The sequence below is a fragment of the Anopheles arabiensis genome, chromosome 2, assembly GCF_016920715.1.
Source record: "Anopheles arabiensis isolate DONGOLA chromosome 2, AaraD3, whole genome shotgun sequence".
Classification (NCBI taxonomy): domain Eukaryota; kingdom Metazoa; phylum Arthropoda; class Insecta; order Diptera; family Culicidae; genus Anopheles; species Anopheles arabiensis.
In genome coordinates this window covers 85,572,766-85,588,741 of record NC_053517.1, presented here as the reverse complement: position 1 = coordinate 85,588,741, position 15,976 = coordinate 85,572,766, and the positions used below count along the sequence as shown (strand labels likewise).

At 45.5% G+C, this 15,976-nt stretch overlaps 2 protein-coding genes across 2 annotated transcripts; both read left to right on the top strand.

Annotated features, from left to right (window-relative positions):
• The first annotated feature begins 613 nt into the window (after nt 1-613).
• LOC120893637 (acetylcholinesterase-1) lies at nt 614-14,022 on the top strand. Its single transcript, XM_040295643.1, has 2 exons — nt 614-1,771; nt 12,227-14,022. The coding sequence occupies exons 1-2, from the start codon at nt 1,333-1,335 to the stop codon at nt 13,711-13,713; spliced, it is 1,926 nt and encodes a 641-aa protein (XP_040151577.1). The 5' UTR covers nt 614-1,332; the 3' UTR covers nt 13,714-14,022.
• Nucleotides 14,023-15,188: 1,166 nt separating this feature from the next.
• On the top strand, nt 15,189-15,974 carry LOC120894513 (trihelix transcription factor GT-3b). The gene has a single exon (XM_040297143.1). It carries the CDS (start codon nt 15,189-15,191, stop codon nt 15,972-15,974), a length of 786 nt encoding a protein of 261 aa, XP_040153077.1.
• The last annotated feature ends 2 nt before the right edge of the window (nt 15,975-15,976 follow it).

The window sequence follows — 15,976 nt, the reverse complement described above, 5'->3', positions numbered from 1 at the left end:
CAAAGAAAGCGTTGCCTGCACACATACAAGTACAAGGGAATTCTGTACAAGCTACATCAAGAGCTTGAAGAAGGAGAAAAGAATCGTGATGACTTGATTAGGCCAAGGTTTATATCTGCAGGTGGTGTGCTTGCTATACCTATTGGATTCTTATAGGATTGCAATAGGCCTGGTCTGGCAGTTCCTTTGCTATTTTTATGATCTTTCTTTCGAGAAGGTAGAATGATCTGAAGATACTTTGCAAACTCTTTTAATCATATTATTTCTTTAAAATGTTAATTAAACGATGTTAATTACTGTAATGCATTGCGTGAAATAACTTCTACTTACGCATTATTTTGTTAGTTGAAATTCACCCTCAAGCGTGCAAGACATTAGTCCTTTTTTGTTCAACCCAACGCGGTACTCCTCCCAAAGAATTACGCATACCTCCTTCCCCCTGTTTCCTTTGTTAACCACGCACGCACACACACACACACTTGTCTTGATCCTGGCCAGGCTGAGATTGTATTTGTACAACAGCGGCGTTCGTTCGCGTGCCTCGTTTACTTTCACCCCGTACTCTGTTTCATCGCGTGAGACCTCCGGCGCTTGGCTTAGAAAGGGAAGGACTCGCCCCCTTGGCTGTAAAACAAAACGACGGAATTTTAGAACCAGGACGAACGCTCAGTAGTACCCCTTAAAACGCCAGCCGAGCGAACGTTCATTCAAGCGCCGACCACGAACGAAACAACAGCTTCGCCATGTGCTGCGGCGCCGTTAGGCAGGCAATGGCCATCAACGGGAAAGTGTGCCTACCATAGTGGAAACCCCCGCCCCTCGGGAACACGTGTCTGTGCGGTGCGGTGTCTGTGTGCACCCGTGTTGGGTTAAACTGTGCGGTTAAAGAGAGTGTGGAGTTAAGATATTGTGCGCCAACCTTCGATTGCTTCGATTCTGCTCTCGAGATTGTCGATTCGTGTTCGATACGTAACAACCATTGAACCCGCACGAAGCAGCAGAACGTCAAGCAAGGTTTGCAGAATTGGTGCCGCGACGACGGTTTGTTTTCGTGCGCCCGTTTTTCGTCGTCAGTGTGCCGGATTGTGTTTGGCTGTTTGTTTGGTGAACCTGTGCCGCGCGTTGTTTGGTAGTGGTGTGTGGCCCTTTGGGCGGTCTGGGGCGGTGCTATCCTGTTCGTGGTCTAGATTCGAAAATTTGTACCAAAAGAAACCCACTCACCCAGGACCCAGGAGTGACGTCCCAGTTTCGGGTGTGCTACGTGTAAAAAGCTTCGGTGCGGTTCAGTGCGGAGTGTGCCGCAAAGCGGGCGGGAGAAAGTGAAATTTCGCCATGGTAACAGTGTCGACGGGTCCGAGCCGAACCTTCACCCGGTTGGTCCTGCTGCTGGCACTGCTGTGCCGGGGCGGGCTGGGTCGCGATCCACCGACCGTCACCATCCCCGACCAGGGCACGGTGATGGGCATGTACATGAAGATGTTCCGGACGCAGCGGGTCGTCGCGTACCTGGGCATTCCGTACGCGCAGGCACCGGTCAACGAGAAGCGCTTCACGCCGCCGGTAGTGGACAATCTGCCCAGCTGGGAGGGCGTGAAGAATGCGACCAGCCCGGCACCGCACTGTTGGCACATGCCGCGCGACACCCACCGGCGACACAACCAGCTGTTTATGGAGCTGATCCGGTCGGGCGACGACGGTGGTGGAGGCGATGGTGGCGGTGACCGGCAGTACGACGAGGACTGTCTGTTCCTGAACATCTACATACCGGACTGTAAGTATGGTTTGAACGGGTCGGCAAAGCTGTTTTTATGGTGGTATGTTTTGAGAACCACCAAGCAAGGCGTTTGAGAAACATTCTGTTCTGTTCAATGATCTTCTGTTGTTGGTTATGGCAATGGCGTGCTTCAAGTGAATAAACAACTCATAGTGTATTATTTTTCCTGTAATCAAGATCAGAGTTAGCATAATGACGAGGATCGTTAGATAAATGCATAATTAATTGGTGAATTGCTCAAAATGTGGAAACTTATCAGAAACCAATGAGATTTAAACCAGCAATCAACTTGTAAAAGACCGAGAAAAGATGCTCCGAAAAAAAGCTTTTTTTCTTAAATTACAAAAATAATTACATTTTAGAGGATATTTTAGTAGTTTTCATCCACTATATTACTGTTTAACTTTCCTACGATTAACTATTTCACTTCTCCACAACCGGTAGAGCGTACGGTGAATAGAGTGACACACTTTTACGTTGAACATTGAACCCGTCGTACGAGCCGAAAACGAACGTTGGCCGACTACTCCGCAAGCCAAACGTGGTTCTCGGCATCGAGGAAAAGAATCGAGCGGGAAAACGACCACATGCCACAGCACACGGGTCCCGCAACGGGAGGGGAAATCATAAATCCCGCCTTTTGCCTTCGCGACACAACACACAAAACCGTTGACAAAAGACGCCGTCCGAGGAAGACGCATGAGTGGATGAGAACATAATAAAAAGCGAGTAGCCAAGGTGCCAGCCACGCGGTGGCTTTTTCCTTGAACGGAGTCAAATTTTCATTTTATGGCCATTGACTTCCGGCGAAGAGCAATGTTTTACTGTTGTTGGTGGGTGGATGAAATAAACCAAAGCTACTAGCTAAGGCTAGCTGTAGGGCCCTTGCGTTGTAGCGGTGCGTTGGCCGGCGAAGCGACTTCTTTCCCTCCATTTGCATGGCCCGTTTCGCTGCCCGATGCTATTGCTCTTGAGTGCACTTTTTGGTGAAAGCATATTGGGAGCGCTTTGAGCTTTGCTGGGGACGTTTCCTGTGGTGCCGGTCGTCCCGGGCTGGCCACAGTAAAGCCTGGGACAAAATGGGGAAAACACATGCATCGTTGTGTGATGTGTTTTGTGTGTGTCTTTGAATTAGCTAACGTTAGACACCGAAACCATAAATCGTAATGCATCAAAAATATAGTGCAGTGGAGGTTTACCTTTCTCTAATGTGGAATGATTTATGAAGTTGTTTTACGTTTAACGTTAAATAGTTACCTAGTTTCAATTTTAAAACAGTTAACCACCAGGCGTCTCCATCATACACGTTTACTTTTTATTATGTACAGGCGTCCCCCGAGTTACGACCCCCTCGAGTTACGACGATTCGCAGATACGACGATTTTGATTTTGACAGTTAAAAACTGTCATTGAAAAGAAATTGATGTATTTTTTTGAAATTCTGGGCTGATAACCGTTATACACACATTTCCATAGATTCCCTATTTTGAATATTTATATTGTTTACGGCTTTTAAAATATAATTAATAATATAATATAATTACATTATCGAACATTATTTGAAATAAAATACACGATATCATAAATTCCAACTCTTCGGTTCTAAACTTTATATTCATAGATATTCGACATACGACTTTTTCGACTTACGCCTTGCTTTGGGACATTTTTTCGGTCCCAAATACAGTCGTATCTCGGGGGACACCTGTAGTTCATTTTGCAAGCGTCATAAACATTATAGATGAAGAATGTGGCATTATTATCTTGATTTCAAATGTTAAAATTATGATTGACGCTTATTAAAACCTTAACACAGAAAGGAATGGCAGAAAAGGGAGCACAAACCAATAGGGAAAACAACGCTGTCGACAGCAAAGTGATGGTTACCTATCGCAGAACTATATCAACAGTATGCTAATCATCACTCAAAATAGACCTGCTTGAACCTATGAAGCATTACATTTCAAAGAGCGCCCTTAAGGGTGTTCCTCCCGCTAGACAAGCATGTGCTGATAAGTATCTTGCTGCGAGTTTGCGCCCACTTTTACCTACAACATCACTAATTCGTAGCCTCGGTGACTTTATCATCATAATTATATATAATTCAAACGATGGCCGAGCATCAATTTGCGATGATAAGGAATAATCTATTCAAATTGGCATTGGCTTAGTGCATGAAATGTTGTATGTTTGTACCTTCTTGTAAATAAGGAGCAGCGTTGGAGCATTGAATCGTTTCTTTTCAAACCACAAAGTTAGTTCCAACGTGCATAACAATAAGCCTCGAAAGCCTCCAAAACACACCCAATAAAAATCATGAAGAGTGAGGAAATCACTTTCCTGCATGGCACTATGCCAAGCCTAATGACCATTCCGGCAATTATTTTTGCAAAGGGTAACCCACTCATCAAACGGTCGCTTTTCAAGAGGCACACTTCTTTAGCAAGGAACACCTAAACTCCTCGCCACAAATTAGGTCACACGTAAACCTGAAATGGGTTAACCATAAATGGAAAATTAGAGACCGCACAATTTCTTGCTTTCATGCTCATTTTCTCACACAAAAGTGTAGTAAAGTCTGTAGTAATGGCTGTCCACATGGCACACGAAAGACATAGATGGAAAATCATTCTATCACGGTTTAACCACGTGAAGAAGTAAATGCAAATTCGCTATTGAATGAACTGCTCGAAATACAGTTGAAACAAATACTAATGCAACAACAACATACAGACGTAGAAACAAAGCAAAATAATGATAACATCAATTCTAACCTACATTTTGAATGAATAGACGAAGCAACAACAAAAAAGAAGAAAACATGTACAAAACAACTGTAGGCGGCAAAACTTCCACGCGCTATTCTATTCAACTGTCAAAACTGTCTTTCCTTTCGGCATGGGGGGGGTAAGCTTTCCGCTCTTGCAAAATATGCAAACCACCGCCTGCTAGTTTCACGAACACGCTGCTACGAGGGCGAAAAAAGTAGGCCCCTTTCCCTGGTGGAAAATTCAAACACCTCGATTGTGCACGTGTGTAGAAATGGATCAAGGGGAGGGGAGGGGGGGCTCGTGCAAGGAGATAGGATAGTGGTGGGGAGCATTAAAGCAGCGTTGCTAAGGAATAGTGGAATAGGTAATCGATTTCCATGTGGCAAGAAGAATTGTTTTTCTTTATTGCATTGAGCGGTAGGTGTGGGCCCCCCTGTGTGGGTTCAAATGCCCAAATGTTGGCACTCACAAAGTGCACGTTTGAAAGTTTTTTAATACCTGCAGGAATATCTGATTTTTCGTTGTTGTTAACGGTTCCGATTTAATTTCTTATAAATTGTGGGTTTGATAATAGATTTGGTCTTGGCTATTGTGATAATGGGCAGAACATAATATTGAATTTTATCTCAATAAACTATTGCTTTAAAAAGCAAACAGAAAAGCCTACAAATAAAAGGTCAACAGGCCTTTATTCTAATATTTTGGTGCAGTTGAATCGTTGTTGTTATAGTCGGGATTCAATAGTTAAAAGCCTTCTAGTCGACATGCGGATTTATTTTCTATGTATAAATCGTGCCAATTACTAGCTACGATCCCAATGATAGTAAGCAATCGCAGTGCAAATAATGAGCTTCGTAATAGTAATTTGAGTAATTTTATTATTATAGTCTAACAACTTGGTTTAACGCTATATCTTTTTTATCATTTTTGTTTAATTTGAAAACGTTATTTTTTATGTTAATTATGTGTACCTTAAACCGTTCCAACGAACATAATCGCAGCTAACACCATCCTACTCAGAATCACTAAATCTACAACAGATTACAGCATTATGCAAGCCGTCGATTAAACTTTTGCTGGCTTAATGTGCTAGGAAGAAGAAACTCTTAATGAATACGGGCACAAGAGAACCTCGGTTTTGACATTGAACCTGTTTGTTGCGGTCAAGAAGTACATCACGCGCACTCAGCCGCATAAGTAATCGCATCAGTCGATCCTTACATCAATCAGTGAACCTTTTTCCCTAACACATACAGTACAATCCTCTAATTATGTACATTTTTGTCGGCAGGCTTATATAACCGACCGATTGACCCTGAACTCACCGTGGGTCATAGCTTAGAATGTAGCACTCTTAACAACACCTTCAGCCAGCAGACGTTGCTGCAGATGGATGAAGCTGATTCATTGTATATAAAAAAAATGCACACACACACACAAAAGCCAAACATTTAATTATTTCTCTTTGCAGTGATTTTGTGCAGGGTACAACAAAAAAGAAGAACGCTTTAGAGGTCAAAAAGAGAGCGGCGAATCCTTTTTTTTTTAGCTTTAACAGCTTTTTCTTACTTCTGCTGACACATTGTGCCTTTTCGTCGCCCCGTAAGACGATCATAAAAATGGTAATAAGATCGTCTGATTTACGACACGAACGGCAGCAATTACCGAGAAGCTGGTTGGGATGTGTTAAAATAAAAACCGCGCTAGAAAACCGATGTGTTAATGCCAGAGTAAATAACACATCCGGAGCCGAACTGCCCGAAACCTTCGGGATTCTCACCTTCTGATTGGATCGAATGCTCGATTTGAAGGTCATGCCACGCTTGCTATGATTCCTTGCCAGGGGGGGGGGGGTGAAAACTTTGACTTCAACCCCAAAGACCCCGCAAAGTTACAACGGAACGCCATCTAGGTGGTGGGAAAGCACGCACATTCAACACCGCTTCGCCCGGTAATTGAATCTTTATCGAGGACTCTTCTATGTACTACCTCTTCGATTTCTCAAACCCTGAGCCGAAGTAGGGAGTTTCCAATAATTGAGCTGCCAAGTGAACAGCAAAGGTCTGTTCTGTTCTGGGAGCGTATCGTGCGTGAGCTTCCCCCCTCCACACTACCAGTGTAATTGATTGTAATCGGTTGTGGTTTGGTGAAAGTTTTAATTTCTTTACAACTCCAAACGCTGACGGGGGGCGGACCGTGTGCCCGATGGACGCGCGTACCCTTTTGTCAGAAAGCGGATGTTTAGTGCTCAGCTAATTGTTTGTGCGTGAAGGAACAACTTTAGAGCATATCGAAAGAAGGGGGAGATTGGGTTGGGTTGGGTTCGGTTTATGGATTGCCAAAAGAGCATTTGCAAGCAAATCAATTAGATCAATCACACACTGTTATACGTACGCGCACGTGCACCATAAGCTAAGCTATTCTGCTCCCCTAGGCCGTGCCGTGCACAGTAGACTTTCACTAACACAAAACAACAGAACCTTCCATTTCGTTTTGCTTCACCAACAACGCATCCTTGACTTTCTCCAAAGCAATCCCCTGTGATGTACGGTGCTGTGTGAAATGCGGTGCCATCTCACTTTCAAGGTTGTTCGGAAAAGAATTTAAATATGACGTGCCGTAAAACGGTTCCCCATATGCATACACACAATAAAATTACTTCGAAAACAACTTCAGCTGCCATGCTTGGGAGGGAGTGGCTAGTGCCGCAACAATATCGCCACCAAGCGGCAGTTGTTTTCGCTGCTGGCTGGTTCGCTCGGTGGCAATATTTCACGTTAACCTTCGACGGCGAGGAAGCACGATCGTCACGATGGCTCAAGCTGACATTTATGAGAATCTATTAGACCTTCAAATTTATATGTGCCGAGCGTAATCGAAGTTGGTGCTAGTGGTAGCTCCCATACTACACCTAGTACCAGTTTTTTTTTTTTTTTCGGGAGTGTTCTTAGCGGTTTTGTACCGTCCTTCGGCACACGGATGAATCATGGCAGTTTCCGGAAGGGGAAAAACCGTCGCAGGTTGCACCTAAAAAAGACAGATTACCCCGAAGGAACACTGTACCTACTCGTTTGTTTGTGGTCGACGGTTTAAGCGTGTGTACAGCAAAGAACGTGTATGAACGGAGGGGCGAGTCTTTTCCCCGAAATCGATATGCAAATCGGTGGGTTTACATCGCTCAATGCTACATGAACGCGAGGAAGGTGGATAGGAAAATATATAAACAAAAGCACATAGCAAAAGCGTCGTGGAAATGCAGGGCAGGGACGGGTAAATAAATATACAACATTCGAGTATGTTAATACATTTGAGGGATGTGTAAATTCACTATAATTAGATTAATATATCTTGGTTTTGGCTTAGTGGAGGACTAATAAAAGAAAATCACACTATAATCCGATTGTTAGTTTATCGTATTGAACAACGCTGGTGTTATACTGTTGTATACAATAACCTCCAGTGTATAACAGTATAACAGTACAGAAGAGTTTTCGAAGGTGGCAAAGAGAAAATACATGAGGTAATACATCATATTCATAAATAATCGTCTTCTACAGACATCAAGTTCATAATTTAACAAATGTTCTGTTATTCGGACACTAGTTACTGTAAGTACTGCAAAATTGTACTAACATACATTTACTAAATACTTACCTACTTTTCAATCGTTGTTATACTTCATAGTTAATCACTCTATGCGATGGTTGCAGCATGATTTAATTCTCAATAGTCGTACATCCTTCTGTTTAAACTAAACCAGTTAGATTTCTTTGCTGCATTTGTATTGTTCGACACTGACACTTTGCTATTCCGCAAATTTATCATCATCAGCCATCATCAATCGTTCCATTCGAATTACTACTATGCGCGAAAATGGCAAAGTGGCATTCGACAGTGACAGGATATCCATCAAACTTAACCTCATTCGCTTAGTTAAGCGCCATCTATTCATTTCCGTGCCGTATCGGATGGTCAATCATCGATGGAGCCTTCCTACTAATTGACTATGAAATGACAGTTAATTGGAATCTCTGATAAGACGCGATTTGCAATTTTGTCTCACCGTATTGAGTGTGTGGGATCGTTTGGTGTAATTCCCAACAAATGTGTTGGTTGTATGTGTGTGTGGTTGTGTCGTTCTTAATGTTGTTGGTTCTTCCTGTTCCCCGCTGTTTAATCGCGTGACTAAGTTAATTGTGCTCCAACGTCGTTACCGAACGCATGCGGGCGTTGGAATGGGATCGGTTTCTACCCCTTTTGTAGCTCCGTTGACCCTAAGAAAGGCTCCTTACGGGGCAGCGTTATTGTAGATTCGTACCGAGGGTACGAGACACTACTGTACGAGATGATTTCGTTGGCAACTCGGACGTCCACCGTTGACCTAATGAGCGTACCGAATGGCACGTGTACATTTGGGACTATCGCGTTTTTATCATTGTAAGAGCGTGTTTGACCAGTTTCTACACTCCGTGCATGAAGCGTGATCTGAAAGGGATCTAAAATATGGTACTTGAAGTGGAATAAAGACAGTTTGCATCGAGTAGATCCATTGTTGTTTGCCTATATAATGAAAATTAAACTAAAAAACAACAATACAACGATAAGATGAGCTGGCAAATTGCGTCTAGACGCTGTCTAGAACCGCAAAACTCTTCGTATAACAGAACGTTGTGCGACCTTTCTACGCGTCAACCATCGCATGCATCCCACCAATCGGGCCGATAAAATGTTATATTACTCTAGCCGTAACCGTATCACAATAGGCTGCGACATACCGCGCACATTTTGCCCCATATTTTGCTCCGTAAAACACTTCTCAAACACCACACGTACTCTGCCCATGGTGGGTTCCATTGAAACACGCAAACATCAAATTCCCAAATTCCACACCTGTAACGTCCACCGATGATGCAGTGGGGTTCAGATTTTAAATTCCCTCCCATTAGCCTAACACTTACCGTGGAGGGCGCTACAACAACAGCTTGGATGGTTGGGTATGGCGTATAATTACGGTTTGTTACGGAAATTGTCCCCGAAATTGTCCCTCCTGAAGTAGGGGCCAAAACCCGTGGAGCGTAGTTTACCAAGGAGAGGGAGACGTCGGAGCTGTCAAATATTTAAAAGGACGACAAATTCTTGCACCAAAGTTCATGCGACACACCACACCAAACGTGTCAGTAGAAGGTTGCTGGTTTCTTAGTATCTCCTGATGTTTGCAGTATATCCGCCGCAGTAGTTAATGGGATTTTAATTTACAACCCTGTTCAGCAAAGTACCACTACGAATTTTAATCAAGTTTCACGTTATTTGTGGTCAAAGTTTTGCATTCATTAGTTGGAATTTAGTGACTACTCCCATTTTCGTAAGCAAAGAATTTGTACCTTCATATGGTGTGCCGTCTTCAGCATTCGCCGGCATACACCACCGTCCGGCGACTCAGACGTAGTGTCAAAAGTGAACCCTACATCAATATTTCAAGATCGGCTCGTGCTGATAAAGAGCCTGTGCCTACGGAATCCTCCAAGTCTACTGCTTGCAGAGTACCTGTCAGCTACCTTCACTACTGCTTCTACTACTACTACTACTACTACTTTGCATCGGCGTTTACACCACTAACACTGAAAGACCCCTATACACACACACACACACACACGCATACAGAGAAAGCAAGCCGCCCTCGGTGTTTGCTTCTTAAAAATTACGCGACCAGGAGGTTCGATTTCCGCCGGAACGAAGTTCAACGAACTGGCGTCGGACGCGGTCGGACCAGTCGGGCACTAGGTTAGTTTCTCGCCCCTCTCTGTGTGTAACTTCTTCACTTCGTGTACACGCGAGCATGATTTTGCAAACTCACCAATATTGCCGTTGTGGTGGCGCGGCACGGTCGCTTTTTTGTGGCTGTTTCGCTGTATAACGCCACCGAGGATACATAATTTATATCACGTGGCACTACTCTGCCCGTAGTGGCCCGTAGTGGAAGTAGAAAAGTGGAACAAATTAAGGGCCACCACCACCACCACCACCGGGGTTTGCCGCCAGTTGTTTGGGTTGTGTTTGTGTTTGAGGGGGTTGTTTTGGAAAGCGTTCAACTGCAGATCCAAAGCACAATGAATGGGCAAAGAAGACCTCGACGATTAATCAAACGATCGAATCGTTCGATGACAAACTGTCGATAATTGTTAAGTGAGCGAATCGAATCGTGCTTAGAACGCGATTCATTGTGAACCTACCACAAATTGTTGCTATAATTAATCATTACGGTATTCATATTGGATTCTAATTAAGCTCATCAATCAATTATAATGAAGAATACAATAAGATCATTTATGCCTAGCGATCTAAAGGATCAATCAAATCAATTCAAATTATCAGTTCTTTATTAGTGTATTATATTTCATAGTAGATTTGTTCATTTTAGCCTCTTCTTAGTTCGTAGTAGTAGGGGCCGGTCTGGTTGTACAGTCGTCAACTCGTTCGACGTAACAACATGCCCGTCATGGGTTCAAGTCCCGAATAGACCGTGCCCGTATACATACGTAGAACTGACTATCCTGCTATGGTAACAATAAGTCACTGAAAGTCAAGTTCACTTCACTACTGGGTACAAGCAGGCCTTGACCGACATCGGTTGTTGTGCCAAAAGAAGAAGAAGAAGAAGAAGTTCGTAGTAGATTCGTAGTAGATTAGTAATTCGTAATGCAATTATCTATAAAACATATTAGTCATCCCCTTTTACTAACGATTTCATATCACAAATAACAACCCTGGAAGGCATGCCAACTGTTCAATGCGGTACAGACACAGTAGTTACTCGCACGACTTAACGACATGGGTTTAAGCCTCATATGGACCATGGCATCAAATAAGTCTCGAATGCCTGTATAGACCGGCATGAGCGGCATAGGTCGTTACGCTAATAAGAAGAAGGGTCCTATTCTGAACTCAGAATCGACATTTAGTCAAGTGGACAAGCTCATCTCCCTAGGAACTTGATTTTGGCATTATCATCCAATTGTGATGTGTTCAAGATCATTGGTCGCTACTCAACTGCTGGTTCAACTGCTTGTATGTAATTTAAAGTTTCTTTGTTCTAATTGTATTAATCTGAAGTGTATGAAGATATTTTTGGAGAAAAGGTAGCATTTAGAATTCAACTAACTTCCCCAAGGGTTTTGTGGTCGACATAATGGGATCATCTTGGCTGTTCTACATATTTGTACTGAATGTATACTATAATTACTTACGCACTAATACGGCCCTACGACTGCCTTAGTGGTCTTGGTCTGCTCCAAGAGTGTCCGAAATCGGTCACAGTCTCGCGCCTTCGTCTGTGAATCTGCCACCTCAACTTGAGCCTATCATGCTCCTTCTATCCTTGTGGACTCCCTTAAATAGATTTAACAGGCTGGGTTCGTGTCTGTGGTATTTCATCGTTTCATCGATTTCATCGATTGAGTCGACCTCTAGATTTCGGCAGCGGCGCGATTTTGGAATTCGCCACGTAATCGAGATGTGATTGGGAAGAGTTTAACTGCTCGATACTGTGTATAATATTAAGCATACACTAGCATACTGTGTATAATATTAAGAGGGAACTCGATGTTTGAGTCATTTTGAAATGTTTGATAATAAATTAATTGTTACCATCTTCTCCTTCCACGCCCTCTCTTCTCCCGGACAGCAACGATGCCAACGGACGGGTACTCGGTGCTGGTTACCTTTCCGACCGGCGACTTTGACGGCGACACGCCCTTCACGTTAAATCCATTCCAGATGGTGTTCAAGCAGAAGATCATCGTCGTGACGGTGGCCTACCGGTTGGGCATCTTCGGGTTCTTCACCAGCATGGACGGGGAGGCGCCGGGTAACTTCGGCCTGATGGACCAGTCGGCCGCGCTGCTCTGGATCAAGCGCAACATCCGGCTGTTCAACGGGAACGAGGGTTCGGTCACGATCATGGGCCACGGTACGGGGGCGGTCTGCGTCGGGCTGCACCTCACGTCCGGCGACTGGACGGACGACATGTTCCACAAGGCCATCCTGATGTCCGGCAGTCTGCTGCTCGACTCGAGCGTCCGCACCGCCAAGCAATATGCATCCTCTTTGGACGAGCTGGCGACCGCCTTCGGGTGCTTCCGTCGGCCGACCACAAAGCTGATGGATTGCTTGCGGCGGGTCGACGCGCAGATCCTGGCCGAGAACTCGCCCCCCATCGACTGGGGCCCGGTCATCGACCAGGGCCTGAGCAACACGACCACACCCTTCATCCCGGACCACCCGAACATGCTGGTGCACCAGGGCAAGCTGCGCCGGGTGCCGCTGCTGATCGGCCACACCGACATGGAGGAGGTGCTGGAGCTGACGATGGGCGACATGCTCGAGCACGGGCTGGGCGCGGAGATGTTCGACACGCTGCTCGGCGACGTCGTCATGAGCGATCTGGCCGAGATGGAGTTCAACGAGACGCTGTGCGGCGGCAACATGGACATCGTGATGGAGGCGGTCCAGTATCAGTACAAACCGTACCCGCCGACGACCGAGCCGCTCGCGCTGCGCCGGAAGTACATCGAGTTTGCAACGGAGCGCAAGTACGTCGCGCCGACGATCGAGCTGGCGATGCACATGAGCCAGCAGGCGGACACGTTCGTGTACCGGTTCGACATCAAGCCGCGGACGGCCGCCGCACTGAAGGACGTGCCCGAGTGGGTCGGCGTGCCGCACAACTTCGAGCTGATCTTCCTGTGGGGCCTGCCGTACTGGCTCGCCCTCGCCGACCAGATGCAGTGGGACAGTGCGGACAAGCGGGTGGCCGACATCGTGATGACGCTGTGGGCCAACTTTGCCAAGTTCACCAACCCGACGCAGGTGGGCGTGTACATCCGGTGGGAGAAGTTCACCGTTACCGAGCCGGGCGTGCTGATCATCGACCGGTCGTTCAACATGAGCGACCACACGACGATGAGCTTCGATGCGGTCAAGTTCTGGAACCACTACTACCCGAGCGTCATCAACTTTGCCGCCCAGTGCTGCAACGCGACGTACAACGGGGCCGAGCGGGGTGCGCCACTGAGTGGCAGCCTCGTGGCCGGGCTGCTGCTAGCCAACCTTATCCTGTTACAATCATTCCTTCACCTGCACTCGCGGACACACGTTGCCTCGCGGACGTAGTAAGGGTACGGGGGGTGGTGCTGCTGCCGCTGCTCCGGCTGCACACTGAAAGATGGACGGCATTTTTTTGTAATAAATCACTCTCCTGTACATAGCGGAATTGGGTGGTCGGGTGGGTGGGAGTGCGTACCAAGAAAGTGTGCCTGCGTACGAGAATGGGGGTTGCGTTTCGTTTTGTTTGGGTTTAGTTTTTCTAGATGAAACCGTAGGCAAAGGGCGTAGGCTTTTCCGTTGTTGTCTAGCTAAAATATTATTTACTTTTCCTACAATCCGAAACTGAAACAAGTTGACAGAAATATATATGTACAAATAAAGCAAAGGACTTGCATTTGGTTTAATTATTTGCATCGGTCCGTATTACCAAATTAATTATGTTAATCGTAGCAGTCAAATAGATATTTTTGTCGAATGATTTCATTTCCATGTCTTCACTTCTGAAACAATCATAAGTTCGAATTGGATCAAAAATACATTTCATTAGTACAGTCCAAATAGCTAAGCAGTTTATAATAATCGCTTTACACTAATGGTAGGCGCTCGGAATCGGACCTTCCCGATTCCGATTCCGTGTTAGGAATCAATTCCGGAGCCAATTCCGATGCTGGAATCGATTACAATTTCGGAGTCGATTCTGGAGCCGACTCCGGAGTCGATTACAGAGTTGACTCTGGAGCCAATTCCAGAGTTGATGCTCGAATCGATTCCACGATCAGAATCGGCTCCGGAATCGGAATTGACTAAGGATTCGCAATTTGCCCCGATAACGGAATCAGAATTGACTCCAGAATTAGAGTTAGCTCCTGAATGGGAATTAGTTCTTGAATTGAAAAAAGTATTTTCAGAAGCGAAATCAGTCCGGGAATCTCCATAAAAATGGATCGTTTACAAGTAAATTTGAATTTTTTACGGCTATCAATACGTAGTATGATTGGACCCATTGTTATGGCGATGCCGAAACCGACTCCGTTTGGAAGCCGATTCTAATTTAGGAGCCAATTCCGATTTGAGAGAAAATTTTGATTCCGAAACCGATTCCGGAATCGATTCTGAAACCGATTCCATTTCCGGAGTCGATTCCGGAATCAATTCCGGAGCCGATTCCCGAATCAATTCTGGAACCGATTCCGATTCAGGAGCCGATTCCGGAATTGATTCCGAAAACTGATTCCGGTCCTAATATCTGGAATCGATTCCACAAAACTGCGGAGGTAGCCGGAATCGATTCCGACAAAAACATTAGTTTTCCCATCACTACTTTACACTCTTCCAACGGTCTATTCAAATCATCCTTGATGCCGCTGTAAACCTGTTAGACTAGCTGGCAACACTGCTGCTGTCAGCTTCGATAAACATTCCGTTTTGTTGTGATTCAAGCAGCGCCCTGCTCGGTTGTTGTGAATTCGTCTTTTTTTTAGCGTCATTACGAGCAATCGCAACGTTCTGTGCTTCGGATTTACACAAATTGCAATCAAACGATGAACAAACGCAACATTTGGAAGTATGAAGAGACGAAGGAAATGCTCCAGATCATGCAGGACAACAATTACGCCGGTGCGTTCAGCAGCAAGCACAAGCAGAACATGGAAATATTTCGCAAGATCGAGAACAAAATGATCGAGAGCGGCTATCCGTACAAAAACTACATGCAGATCGGTGTGCGGTGGAAGAATTTGAAAAACCTCTACACGAAGGCAAAGCGTAGCAACAGCAAAAACGAGCAGCAGCTCTTCCCGTTCTACGATGAGATGGACAATCTGCTGAAACGGGTCGGCAAGAGTGTTGCTGGCGAGGAGTGCATCAGTGCACTGGATCCGGGCGAGCCGGTGAGCGTTAAAATTAACACTTCAGCTGCGTCAGAGTTGAGTACGAGCGTGCAGGGCGATACAGCATCTGTCGACAACAATTCACCATCCCAACCGCCACGGAGCGTTGCAGTTCAACGGGCAAGCGTGTCCACTAGCAAAACGTTAGGGCGCTATACGGCACCGGGTCAGAAGAAGCCTACGCGAAAGAACGCACTCGACACCACGATAGCGATGAGCAAGCAGGAGCTTAGCGATGAGTTCTACCGCAGCCAGAAGCGGTTGATCGATTACGAGTTTAGCCTGTACGTGCGCAAGGAGGAGGAACTGATCGACCGGATACAGGAGACGACGCGGACCATGATGGAGGAAAATATGAACACATTTTTTACCCGCCTAAAGGACGTGCTGGCGGGCCCGTCCGTGCAGCAGGTTGAGGTAATCGAAACGTACGAATAAGT